General features: G+C 39.2%; 1 protein-coding gene across 1 annotated transcript in view; it reads right to left on the bottom strand.

Moving 5' to 3' along the window:
* Nucleotides 1-6,562: 6,562 nt before the first annotated feature.
* The window catches only part of LOC111867159 (elongation factor Tu, mitochondrial), a 19,759-nt gene continuing 11,873 nt past the window's right edge, over nucleotides 6,563-14,448 (bottom strand). Inside the window, exons 7-11 of the mRNA XM_023856747.2 lie at nucleotides 13,874-13,987; nucleotides 10,305-10,409; nucleotides 9,001-9,152; nucleotides 8,043-8,188; nucleotides 6,563-7,263 (exon numbers count right to left, since the gene is read on the bottom strand). Coding sequence (XP_023712515.1) covers nucleotides 7,083-7,263; nucleotides 8,043-8,188; nucleotides 9,001-9,152; nucleotides 10,305-10,409; nucleotides 13,874-13,987 — 698 coding nt within the window. The 3' untranslated portion in view covers nucleotides 6,563-7,082. The remainder of the gene's footprint in view (nucleotides 7,264-8,042; nucleotides 8,189-9,000; nucleotides 9,153-10,304; nucleotides 10,410-13,873; nucleotides 13,988-14,448) is intronic.

Genomic DNA, 14,448 nt, shown 5'->3' with positions numbered 1-14,448 from the left:
TGGCAGAAGAAAGTCTTGGAACATGTAGAAAATGCCTCTGATGATTTGCACAGGGAACAGGGTTTCAAGTTAACTTATCTTAAGTCCTAAGACAATGCAGGAGGTAGTGGTTGAGGCACTATGCTACAAGATGGAAGGTTGCAAGTTCAAGTCCTGATGAGTTGGATTCTCCCCCCCACAATTTATGTAATCCTTCCAGCCACATTGTGGCCCTGGGGTCGACCAAGCCTCTTAATAGAAGCGAGTACCAGGAACCTTCCTGGGTGGTAAAAGGCGGCTGGCTGACAACCTTACTCCGTGAGCCGATTGTCGAGAAGATGCGGGAGCCTCAAACTTTTCAGAGCCTGTTACAGGGGATAACTANTTTTTTTTTTTTTTTTTGCCTATGGCAATAGGTTCTCTGTTCCATTTCCAACCTGGCAAAAGGAAACAAGTTTGCCCCTCAAAAGGGCAATCCACTACCATTCTTCCTATGTTGTGCGTTCAAGTTCTAAGGTCTCCAATTTTTTTCTCACACAATCATACAAAAAATTTGAAACTTCTGTCACTTTTCAACATAATCTCCCTGCAGCTGTACACGTTTCACAACGTCGACGCCATGATTCCATGACCGCTGCGAACGCTTCTGTAGGAGTCTGTTTTGACCACTGGAAAATTGCTGATGCAATAGCGGCTTCCATTGAGCTGACTGGTGCTTCATTTCAGGATTGAAAAACGGCATCCATGTCTCACAATTGATGAAAAGAAAGTCCCATTCATGCCTTCATCACGTGTCAACATCGGCTGGCAAAGTGCCATGCGTGCAGCCTTGTGGTCGTCCAGCAGCATTCGTGGCACCAACCTGAAGGACACTTTCCGCATTCGCAGGTGTTCATGCAGGATTGTGTGCACAGATCCCATAGAAATGCCAACTTTGGAGGCAATGTTTTCCACGCTCAATCGGTGATCCTCCAAAACAACTTTCTCAACTCGCTTGACCATGTCAGACCAGCTGGTGTGGGGCCAAGATTGTTTTTGGTTCGTTGTCACACGACGTTCGGCCTTTGAATTGTCGCACCCATGAACGCACATTTTTCACATTCATGACACAATCACGACATGTCTCACTCAACTGGTGATGAATTTCAATGGGTGTCGCACCACGTGAGTGGAGAAAACGAATGATTACTCGCTGTTCTTGTAACGCAAACGTCGCCATTTTAGGTATCAAAAACACTCCTCACTCTCGCTGCCATCTCTGTCTCACATTCACAAAGAGTGCACAGGTATTTTAAACTAAACCGCATGTGTCTATCTGCTCCCAGTCCTGAGGAAAAAATTGGAGACCTTAGAACGTGAACGCTCCTTGTACTGGCCCAGGCTGAGTTCTTATGCTTACCCCTCTCCTTGGGTCACATGACCACCCTTATCACACCTACCCCTATACTGGAGGTAATTGCTAAACCTACACAATTCAATCCTGAAGATAAGTATATTCCTCCAAAACATGCATATAAAACTATGAGACTACAGTGTCACAGACTACAATTTGAAATGAAGAGAGAAAGTTCAAACATTTCAGGTCCTTTTGAAATAAAGTAAAAAAAAAAGTATATATATATATATATATATATATTGTGACATGCTGCAGAAGTCCATTGCTGGGCAACAGTTCAGTAAGCACATTTCATAATAACAGAGGAACTGTAAGACATGGTGACAATTGGTTATAAAGTAGTTCAGAGTTCATTCGGAAAGGAGCTGTCATTCGAGAGTTCAATGGTTCAGTTGTGAGAAGTCTAGCATTCAGCTGTGGAGTGTTAACCAGTGGAGAGCAGAAGCTAAAGTGACAGAATCAAATCAGAACCAAGTCAGTCATGCAGAAGAGAAGACTTGTAGCCCACTAAGGAATGGAGAGGGAGAGGGGGGGGGGAAATCATCCATTGTGAGCTGTTGCATAACTGTAATCGAAGTGCCAATAAAACCAATCCAAAACCCATTATTCACCGTGGAACCCCGGATACATAATATATATTGTAACGTGGATGACGCAACAGGAAGTAGGGGTCACGTAAACTCTGCGTTTCCACGAGTGACATCACATACCCCCACTCCTCCCATCATTATGCAACGCTTGGTAAACCCCTCCATGCTAGGCTGTGACGTCATGCAACAGGCGAGTCCATGCAGCGACCTTTGCTAGGCAATGCGTAGGTAGAAACACTTGACAACAATACTTTGTGGGATGTCATATGAAGAGACAACCACTAGTTGAACGGTCCTATAGTATTTATTACAGTTGCACTGTATGCACAGACGAACTTGCGTTTGAAGAATAATAACAATAATGAACACATTGAACCAGAATTGTAGAACTGTAGAATCTAGAACTGTAACTGTCACTCAATGTATCTTCTTATGTAACCTAGAGTCGGACATATAGAAAACATGTCACTGTCCGTATTGTTGTAGGCTTTGCCTAGCAACCGCTGTTTACTCGTCATTGCTAAGCAATGAAGCTTGCGTTCTCACACTTGCTTGAATGTGAGCAGTTCCCAACCCCCCCCCCATGCCCGCAGAGATTGTTGCTCAACTGTTGAAGCGATCAAGAAAATGTATATGACGTCCGGAGCGTGTAGTTCATTGTACAGGCTGTGGTGGTACGGCATGCAGAATCGCTGTTGGGGTTTCGTCGGCTGCAGGGTTGAAGGTCTTGGTGGTGGTCCCACGGCCTGTCTCGTTGAACATGTAGGCAGGTTTGACCCTATCGGTTGACACAGTGGTGAGCCTGCCGCGCACGAGGATTTGCATTGTCTTCTTCCGTGATAGGACCTGGTAGGGGCCGCTGTAGGGGGGCTCCAACGATCTACGAGTCGTGTCCTGCTGGAGGAAGACATGCGTGCACTTCTCGAGGTCGCTGTGCACGAATGTAGCTGGTGAGGCATGGCATGTTGCTGGAATTGGTCTGAGGCAGGCCAGATATTGGCGAAGTTGAGTGATGAGGTGTGCTGGATCCACTGGGTCGGCAGTCGGAGTTAGCAGCTCTCCTGGTATTCTTAGTGGCTCAACCATACACGAGCTCAGCTAGTGATGCCTGCAGGTCCTCTTTGAATGCCATGCAGATTCCGAGGAGAACCGGGGGTAGGGCTTCTGTCCAGTGTTGGTCTGCGTGGCACATGATGGCTGCCTTTAGTGTTCGGTGGCAACATTCCACGAGTCCGTTAGCCGCTGGGTGGTGAGCAGTTGTTCACGAGAGTTGAATGCCACAGAGCTTGGCCAGGGAGTGGAAGAGTTGAGATTCAAACTGACGTCCCTGGTCGGTGGTGATGGTCTGTGGGCAACCGAAGCAGGATATCCAGCCAGTCAGTAGGGCTCGTGCCACTGTGTCGGCTGTGATGTCTGGGATGGGGATGGCTTCTGGCCAATGGGTGAAACGGTCGACTGCAGTTGCCGAGCAGCAATGTGTTCTCTATGTTGTCCGTGCCAAGCCTAAATAAGGAGCAGCGAACACTATTCAGGAGTAGTGAGTATTGAGCCAGTTACTAGTATTCAGTATGAGTTGAAGTCCCGCAGCTACGAGTTTTGTATCGAGTGAATGGCAGGGACTCCAGCAGGAGAGGTAATTGTGATACTGCAGATTGCAGTAATTGGGAAATTGTGAATTGTATACATGTAAGAGCGAGAGGAATAAATTTGCGTGATCCAAAATGGCATGAAGTTATCTGTTGCGTTACATACCCAACATGTGACAATATATTCCTTGCACTTAAATCCAGTGGGAGTAAATAAGGTTTAATTAAATTACTAAGTAAATTAAAAATATATTTTGCTTGAACTTAAATATATGGTGGGATTAAATTGGGTTTGATGAAATTTATCTCTCTGAAGGCCCAACTACAACAGTAGAATGTGAGACAGAATACAGTGTAACAAAAGGAAAACTATATTTCAATAAATTTGTGAAACATCACATAGTTGATTAAAACTTTCGTCAAACAATACAATTCACTGAGGGTATGGAATTATGCATTTCTTCAAACTTGACCTATGACTTATTAAACGTCACTGATTCACCGTCTTACATGCAACGTGTCCTGAAACATCACAGTGCTTATTTTAAAGTTTCTGTACATTGCACTGCATGTTTCCACTGACACTGGTCATCATCTGGTGTTTAAAATTGTTAGTGGAAACTGCTGTGCTTCTGTTTGTGGTTCTAATATTTGATGTTTAGTCCCATCTATGCACTCTTGTATTCCAAGGTGCTGGGTGGCTTTCTCTTACTCATAGTCTAGTCGCACAACACAATAGGTAGCGCCACCAAGCACCATAGAATACACAAGTATGCAGATGGGACCACACACTTAATATTAGAAGCACAGGAGTTTTCACAAACAATTTTAAACACCTGATGATGACCAATGTCAGTTGAAACATGTAGTGGAATGTACAGAAACTTTTAAATATGACGCACTGAAACTTTTGAACTTTTTAATTAGTTTTAGCAGGGCATGTTACATGTAATCAGTGACATTTGTTGAACAATAAATGATGTGCAACAAGAGCTACAATATAATATGAAGACTGCCTATGACATACTGATACATGTAATAAGTAAATTTCAATGCATGACTTCTAGCATGAAAATCAATTACTGCTTGAGATTCAGGTTTATGTATGGTAATCAGTTGTTCCAACCTAAGCTGTTCTGAAGGTTTCAAGAGGATTAAAAGATGTTTTGAGATTTAAGGATTTATAATGGAAATAAAATTACAATTCCATTTTGACACCTCATAAGTGAACACAATGAAGCAAGACAATTTCTGGCCTCTAACAAAAAGTGTTTGAGACTGGTAATATCCAGAGCCTGCCATGTACAACTGCCACCTCTGAGGAGTCACAACTTTGTCAACAGACGGGAATATTCAGTGTCCATACAGCACAGCCTCGCTTCCACCAACAACCCCATGGGTGCTTCCACCTGAAGAATAGATTTCCTCATCTCAAACTGGGCAGAGACCAAGAAGGCTGTTAATACCATAACATCTTATTCTACAAACACAATTAGCTTCTGATTCTTTGTAACTTCATGATTTTCTCATCAATTATGAATTTACAGCTTACACTTGAAATACTGACAATTACAAACCCAGACTTTGGTATTCACCTAAGTTTAAAACATGGCTATGACTCACTTGGATTGTCGTAACCCAGTAACTTGTTCACATTTTCTTTCTTTATGTGGGTTACATTCATTCCACAAAATATTTCACACTTATTTTAAGGCTCATATTCTGGTCACTGTGTAGTTCTAAAATGTTGGTACTCAACTACAAGATTACACAGTGTCATAATACACCAAATTATAGTGTCCTAATACAAAACACCTCAATCTGAACTGTCAGTGCTATGGGAACTTCATATATTTGATGGCTACTTTCCAAATAAATGAAAAATATCTGGCAGGTTCTGCCTGTATCTTGTTGCTGACTTGGAACCAGTTCAGAAGTAGAAGGAACACGGTCAACTAAATGGGGCCATGTCTTACTGTGTCCTTATAGTCTGGACATTCAAACACCAAATAAAGTATTTAATTTAAACTCAGTCATTAAGGAACTATTTCCTACTATAATTTCTCTTACCTTTCCCATCTATAAATTTCAGATCAGCAAGAGATAAAGAAAGAATGGATTATGAAGATTTCATCATACAATGTCATACATCGTCCATCAGTATTGCAACACTTGCTTATTCACTACTTAATTTTAATTTTAGTTTAACATTATACACTTTGACACTACATGTTGAGGCCCAAACGGCCATCTTCAGGTGTCTTGATATGTTACAAATATTTTATTAAATTATGTTAAAACTGCTGCACTGTGTTAGTCCATGTTGAAATCACAAGCATAGTTCTCTTTTCAAGGTAAATCCAGATAAAATCCATTAAAGTTTTTATTATACCCACGTTATTTTGGTGCATTTTATTTCAATGGACGACACCCCGTGTGAGGTGAAATAAACTGCACCAAAATAACGTGGGTATAATAAAAACTTTAATGGATTTTATCTGGATTTACCTTGAAAAGAGAACTATAGTGTGTGATTTCAACACGGACTAACAGAGTGTAGCAGTTTTAATATAACTTAATAAAATATTTGTAACACATCAAGACACCTGAAGATGGCCGTTTGGGCCGAAACATGTACTGTCAAAGTGGATAATGGTAAACTAAAATTAAAATTAAGTAGTGAATAAACAAGTGTTGCAATATTGACGGACGATAAATACAAACAATTGCAACAGGATGCTGAAATACAGAATTCATCATACAAGGTATGAATGTCACTAACATTTCACAGTCCATGTAATTATATTCTTTGAGTTACAAAGAAAAACTCGAGCATTAGAATGATTAATTGCAGGAATGTAAATTGCGATATACAAAATCCTGAAACCTTACAAGATTATTCCATTAAATGCAAGAGAGCTCCCCAGCTGATAAAAGGTAAACTTCTGTGCTTAATTAACTATGCCATGAATATATGTGGAACAGTACAGCTACATGTCCACCATTTTGACCTTAACAAAGGACAGAGATAAGTCGTCAACTTTACAGCCATTCCACAGTCCCTGGCACTGATTGTACAGCAGACTCAGGAGGCCCCACAGCCAGTCTTAACACCATGTAGAAGAGAAAAATCTCTTGGCCCTGCCACGATTTTAACGTTAATTTCTCAGTCATCCAGCTTGTAACCTAGTCACTATACCAATAAACCAAAAATTGTGAAACTAGTATGTATCATCAAAATAAAGCTAACAAGACTGGTCATAACATGTGATTGTGTGTGTACACAGACATATTCAAGAATGAATTTTAAACATTCACTGGTTAACAAAATGCACTGACCAAGCAGACATAGCAAGCTGACTCCCATAAATATTAACTTTTCTGGAAGCCATGCATTTGTAAAAACAATAGTATTGAATGAATTCTCTCTCTGACTCCATTCAACTTGTTCAAAACACTGTCGATTTCAATTACATGCCACCTACTAATGGCTTCTGCTTAATAATCACTTCTGGTCAGCAACCTATTATTTCAGTTCTCCTGTGCCACCTGGCGTGCCTTCTTTCCTTCTACAAGGGATATTCTCTCTTTCTCAGTAAGAGCTGGATTCACTTTTGTCACTACACCAGTTCCCAGAGTCAATGCACCATCTCGAAGGGTAAACCTCTGGCCCTGTTCCAAAACCATGGGTTTAATCAGTTTCAAAACCAATCTGAAATAAAGAAAATTATAGTAAATCAAAATAATGTGTCTTAAAGTACTTAGGTTTCTATCTGAATCAATGAATACTCTTTAATAACAAAATATATAAATACCGAATGTGTAAAATGGTACTTCCCTGGTAAAGACTGTTATCTGTATAGGTAACTGGTCTTCAGATATTCAACACATTTCCTGTTTTATTTGACTATGACCAAGAAAACCATGATCTGGGCTGTAACACAATTTGGGATCTGCTTGCTGCAACCGTGAAGATGGGGACAACATGTTCCTCTGAAATGTTAGCCTTATTCCAAAGTACAACATAATAGAGCCCAGATGATCGTCCCTACAAGTTTCCTGCCGTTATAGAGTCCAAATTTTCAATGCCATTACCACAGAAGCCAACCACTGAACTTATTTGGAGCCTGTTCAATCCAGATGGCAGTATAGTAAAATGTGATGACCAGTACTGGTTCATGGGTACTCTTTAGGAAAATACCACCAAACTACATAGTGTCACGTCCCAGGACACTACAATCTTAGTACTCAACCCATGAGAACTTCATTATCTCATGCAGCTCAATCCAGTTCACATCCCTACACTCTATTTCTCTAAGATCCATTTTAATACTATCCTCCCACCATTTCTTTCAGTGATGTTTGTATTCGTTTTTTGAGGTAACTGGTTCAGTCATACCAGTGGAAAAGGCTATTTGCTCCTGTAGACTAAGAATACCGCAACTGACATGTCACGGCTCATGTTTGGCACAAAACAGAACATGTACTTACTTAGAATCTTCTCCTGGCATAACCATTTCCTTGTCTGGAACAATGATCTGTGCCGCAACATCCCACGTTCTTGAGAACATCTGCAGCTGAATGTATGATGTGAAAGGTTTAGCTCGACCTCCTTCTTCCTTATTTAAAATGTAAACCTGAAAAATTCGCCATACCTGTTAATATCTAAATAAAATGTTCTCCCGCCTTTGGAATCACAGTCCAACACTATGTATCAAAAGAACATGATTTAAGTATCTCTTAAAGTATCGTGATCTGAGTGATGAGAAATTAAGTCTTCCTGACAAATTTAAGTTTTTGTTGGCAACAATGATTGTATCACTTCAGCTGCAAGTAGTGCTCTATCGCTATCACAGTAAAGGGTGCCTCAAGTGCATAAGGCACAAGAAGGCTTGGACAGGATGAGAAGGCCCCATTCCTTGGCCACCTCGATGGCCAGACCTTACTCGGCATACACCAACCTATAATGCTAAAGCCCCTTCATGAGTTCTGAGAGCAAATCTCACAGACTACAGCCAATGTCAATGAGTCACATCTGTGGTATACATGGAATGAACTTGAATATTTCATTGACAGCAACAGAGTAACTAATGGAGCACATGTCATACATCTTTAGATAAGCTTTATAAGTTTCCATACTGTCTTCAAGTTACTTCATGTTTGTATCTGTAACTGTTTAGAAAATACACAATTTCTCATCGCGCAAATCATAACAGCCTGTACACTGCAACTGCCATTTAATGTTCCTCAATTTAACATTCAATTTCCATTAAACCATCTCAATAATCGTAATGTTAAATTGTCTCCATTTAAAATTTTCTTCATTTCAGTGTTCAAATCCACTGTTACCCAAATAAACCTTAGCGGACTTCACTGAAATAGATATGAGCAAGATGATGCGCTATTCTGAATAATTAACAGTCCACTACCTTAGAAGCAGCTGTATTACCTGTGCTTCAACATTATCTTGGGCCTTAATTGAGCCTGGTTTACACATCACCATCCCCCGACGAACATCTTCTCTCTTTACCCCTCTGACTAATGCGCCTAACTGGTCACCTGCTTGCGCTTCTTCTAGGATTTGGTGGAACATTTCAATGCCTGTCGCAACAAATGTTTCACTTAAATATAAGAAAATCATCTCACTTAAAACCAAGCAAATATTCTTAATACAGTGTCTAGGCTTCAAAGCGGGGTAAGTTTAGGGTGACTAAAATGAACACTCTGGAAGTGAAGTTTAATATCTCACTGAATTTCAGACAAACTATCATGAGGATTGTTATAAATGTTCACCAGATCACAAAGTTGTCTGCCATTCCTTGCCTGCTGTGCATGTGTCCACATACACACTCAACTTTCTCAGTGGCACTAAAATTGTGCACCTAATACAATCGTTACAATGACATCTGTTCAGAAGAAGGCCCAATATGTCACATGGCTTGCCAAGTTGAAGTCCACAGCAACTGTTCGTGCAATTCTCAAGGTACATACAAAAGAGAACCTCCAGGTGACAAACTTATTTGTACTGATTTAGTCAATTTAAGAATGCAGGAAGCAAGTTAGAGCAAAAATAATGATAAAGACCATGGACTTCAAGTGAAAATGTTGAACACAACATGTTTTCATATTATTGGAGCCCAAAGAAATCTATCATTCATCATTGGCTGTAACTCAGTTACCCAAAACAATGTCTCAAGATGTGCTGCACAAGCGGCTGATATGATATGCTAACAGCATTCAAAATCAAAGACACTGAGCCTTCAAAGAGAGCTGCATTTGAAAATTTTACGCCGAAGTGATCAAGATTTTCTGAGATGAATACTTTTCACAAATGAAGTTTCATTTCACACTAATGGCCAAGTTCATAATTCATAATTTATTTAACATCCATAAACTGTTACATAAGTACAATTGGACAAGTCAGTTAAAACCATCTAAACACTACAAGTCAAGAACTCTTAAAATGTACAAAATGATACAGGGCAGAGAACAATACAATCACATTAGGATCATCCCCCCCCCCCAAAGCTTAGCAACCCAAGTTGACAACCCCCAACAATTTAATATAAAGCAACACACAATTAAACTACCTATATTCATCCATAACACATCAAAACCAACCCGAGCCACCAAAGTGCCATCCATGACTGTTACTTGTAACTATCAAACCTCGGGAGCAGAACAGCCACATGAAGTTTCCAAATACACATTAACAACCTTACACAACAAACAGTGTACAAAGAAAACAACTACCTGTAACTGTGCTCTTCATGGTCCTGTTGTGCCCGATGAACTCACACTCATTGCCCTTTTTAATAACACCTCTTTCTAATCTCCCTGTCACGACAGTTCCACGGCCTAAAAGAATAATGTCATGATGTAAATCACATTATAACAGAACAAGATCTGGAACATTACTGGTGTGAAAAAGAATCAACCTTAATAATATACAAGGAACATGTATATTATGGTATGTGATAAAAAATTAAGAACAGTTTGAGTGTAAGAAATACCTAAATATTACATTACTGCTGAATCACACAGATTGTGGTGCACATTTTTACTCATTAAAATGCTCCACAAAATCTAAATTCACATCAGTGAACATCCTGTGAACATTACAAGCACACCAATGTGGATATTCATTCCCAGCACAAAACCATCAATATTACAGTTCTATAGGATGTTACACTGTCTACTCTGGCAAATAAGAACCACTGTTTTGGAAGAAAATGCTGCCTCCATCTTCAGGATGGCAGAGTGAAGATGGAGACACCCGGCTCTTCCAAACAACAGTACCTATTTACCAAACTATATGGAATCACATTCCAGAAGGCAGTAAGCACCTAATGCCATACTGTACAACAGATGTTCCATATGAAAGTTGAATGTTTTATATTTAAGATAATTTTATGATAGAAATACTCTGAGTTTGATTTGTTTCATTCTGGTCCGTCACACTAACAATTACAAGTATAAATCACTCCGTCCAATGTGNNNTGGCCTGTAAGCTTTTTACTACATGAAAACTTAACACCCTTACATGTTTCGGTCTCTGTGGACCATCTTCAGAGGGCAAACATCACTACAAATAGGAAACCACCATCACATAAGTTGTTTAGACATAAAGTACGTACACCTATATGCCACAATACATAGTACACAAAATAGAACATTTCACAAACACAGCAGTTTCCTGGGAATGTAGAGTTTTTTTTTTANACTTATGTGATGGTGGTTTCCTATTTGTAGTGATGTTTGCCCTCTGAAGAGGGTCCAGAGAGACCGAAACATGTAAGGGTGTTAAGTTTCCATGTAGTAAAAAGCTTATAGGTCACATTGGACGGAGTGATTTATACTTGTAAATACTCCGAAATCACACAACACAGATAAACACTTACGCACACAAGTTCCATTAACAAACCACTTTTCTCTGAATAGAGTTTTTCATTCTTGAAGCTTCAAACAGACACTCCTCAGACCAAAGCCAAGGCTAAAGGGTGATCAGATTTGTCCATACCATGGTGAGTGGTATAACAACAGTAATCACTTCAGGACCAAAACTTTACACAAGGAATGTATGTGCTTGGTTCCATCTTACATGAACCAGTAAGTGTTCCTCTTTAATCAAGCACCAAGTTGTCTCATGAACCCACTGCACATCATGACCAGGAAGTGACCTCAGTTGACAACAGTTGACAACAGAAGTGCAGAAGAATATTCCATCTATTCTATGGGCCCACATAGCAGAATCAAACATTTTGTCTCCTGACATCTGTATCCAAATGAATGTAAGCTTCACTTAATATCCACATGCTGTGAATTACAGCCTCTGCAAGACAAAACTTATCATTTGCTCCATGTATCACCCCACAAGTCCACATATTAAGGTTACTCTGTCTGGAAGTATTTGCAGAGCTTAATAAATCACTTCCTCAACAAATTACTGCGATGATCCTCACTCACTCATCTCTTACTTAACCATGCCTTCAATGGCTCAGGTTACATGGCATCAAAACAGAGTATAAGTGAATAATAAATTGGAAATGATGTGCTAGATACTCATAACTCTGCATGCATTCTCAGTGACAATGCTTAAATGATGACTCAGTGGAATGTGAACGTACTGAGAGAGGGAGAAAAACAGTCGTTCTTTCTGGAAGTTTAAATTCCTGCATAACTTGTGGAACCAAAATTTTATTTGCATATGGATGTGGGTAAGTGTATCATGGTAGTTAATGTAATACTGATATTCAAAAATAGTTGAGCATCTACAAATTTTTTCAAAAATTCTGTTCCATCTCAGAAGAAACTGGGTCTTCCTATACATTCACATCTTTACATGCTTCTTTCATGGGATTTATATAATCCTGACTTTAAAGAATATTACATTTGTTAATGTTTCAGGGTAACAAAACAAAAATCATTAAAGTCAGAAAGTCTGGGACATTAAGGAGATTTCTGGGTGGGGGGGGAGACATGACCAGAATATTTTACAATATTAATACATGGTTCAGAACCAATCTGCTAAAATTAAATATTCATAAAACCCACACTCTCCATTTCACTTTAATGAACTATGAGGATCATAATATGCATAATAATATTGATCAAAATTTACCAACTAACTTAGAGTGTATTAAATTTTTAGGCCTAAATATTGATAATAGGCTGTGTTGGAAGTATCATATTGATTACCTGGTTACAAAATTGAGTTCGTCTTGCTTTCTCATGAGATCAGTTAAGCCTATGATATCATTAAGTAGCTTAAGAATGATTTATTTTGCTTATATACATTCTGTGATGACATATGGAATTATCTTCTGGGGCAATTCTTCATACATGACGAAACTTTTTATGATCCAAAAGAAAATTATAAGGATTATGATGGGATTAAAGAAAAGAGATTCATGTAGAGACTCTTTCAAGGAAATGAAAATTCTGCCTTTGTGTTCGCAATACATATATTCCTTAATGCAACACACTATAAATAACATGCATTTGTTCACAAGAAATACGGAGGTTCATAATATTGGTACCAGACAAAATGTTAACCTATTTCCCCCGAGTACTTCTCTTACTAAAGTTCAAAAGGGTCCATATTATTCTGGTATAAAAATCTACAATCATCTGCCTAAAGAGCTGAAACAATTATCTAATAACCAGAAATCCTTTGAACGTTCCCTAAAAAGATTTTTACATGCTAACTCTTTTTATACATTAAATGAGTATTTTAATTACAAAGGCACATAAATTTGAATGCTTAACGCCACATTTTAATATAGTTGGTAAGGGTGATGTGAGGAGTTGTATTGTGGCTACTTGTGACTTATGTTTGTTTACTTTTTTTGCCTTGTATTGTTGTATGTGCTAGATAATTAATGTGGGTGATCTTCGCGGTGTGACTTGTGTGACTTTGTGTATGTGTTTGATGACTAATTCCACATCCTGGGTTTGTTCCCTGTATGGATGTTTATGGAAAGTGGAGGATGTGTATGTATGTATATGACGAGTCCTGTATCAATGTATTTTGATTTATGGGAAAATTATATTAATTTTAAGTTTTTATAGTAATGCACTTTTTAAATTATGTTTAGTTACAATTGTAATAAGCTCTTGTTTTGTTTCTTTTTATATTACCTATGTTAGTTAACTGGTGTGTGTTATTTTAGTTGTGTGACTTTTGTAATCTATTACATGTATACATCTATAATCAAATGGACTATTTCCACATCCTAGGATTTTTGCCTGTATGGATATATGGAAAATAAAGGAAAGGAAATGAGAGCGGTAACAACTGGCAACTGATTGTCATAACCCACCTGCTATAGAATATACATGTTCGACTGGAAGAAGAAATGGTTTATCAAGATCTCTTACTGGTGTTGGTATGTGGCTGTCTACTGCTTCCAACAACTTCAGCACTGAATCAGCACCTGCAATTATAAACAACACAGGTTACAAATTCTAGTAGAAAAATAAGGTATGGCCGTTAACATGACTCTTGGTGAATCTCATATTCTCATGGCAATAAAGTGGATTACTGCCTTCTAGAATGTGGCATCATGCAGCCTGGTGGAAAGGCACCATTTCATAGGAACAACCTGACTACCTCCATTATCAGGGTAAAGGTATTTAATCTTTAAAGGACGAATATTATATATATCTACAGCAAGTAGCACCCTGTGTTGGCCGAATGTTTTATATATATATATTGTGACATGTTGCACAAAGGAGACCCCCCCCCACCAGCAGTGACGCGGCGGGTGAGTCAGCGATCCCCTCCCCCTCCACCGCACGGTAACGTAACGGTGACGCAACAGGATTGTTACGGTAGTAACAGCGGTTACTACCGCTAGCGTTACTAGCAACACGGCGCCAGGCAACAAGGGTGCCT

This window comes from Cryptotermes secundus, unplaced genomic scaffold (genome assembly GCF_002891405.2).
Source record: "Cryptotermes secundus unplaced genomic scaffold, Csec_1.0 scaffold448, whole genome shotgun sequence".
In the NCBI taxonomy this organism is placed as follows: domain Eukaryota; kingdom Metazoa; phylum Arthropoda; class Insecta; order Blattodea; family Kalotermitidae; genus Cryptotermes; species Cryptotermes secundus.
This window is presented reverse-complemented; position numbering and strand designations above follow the sequence as displayed.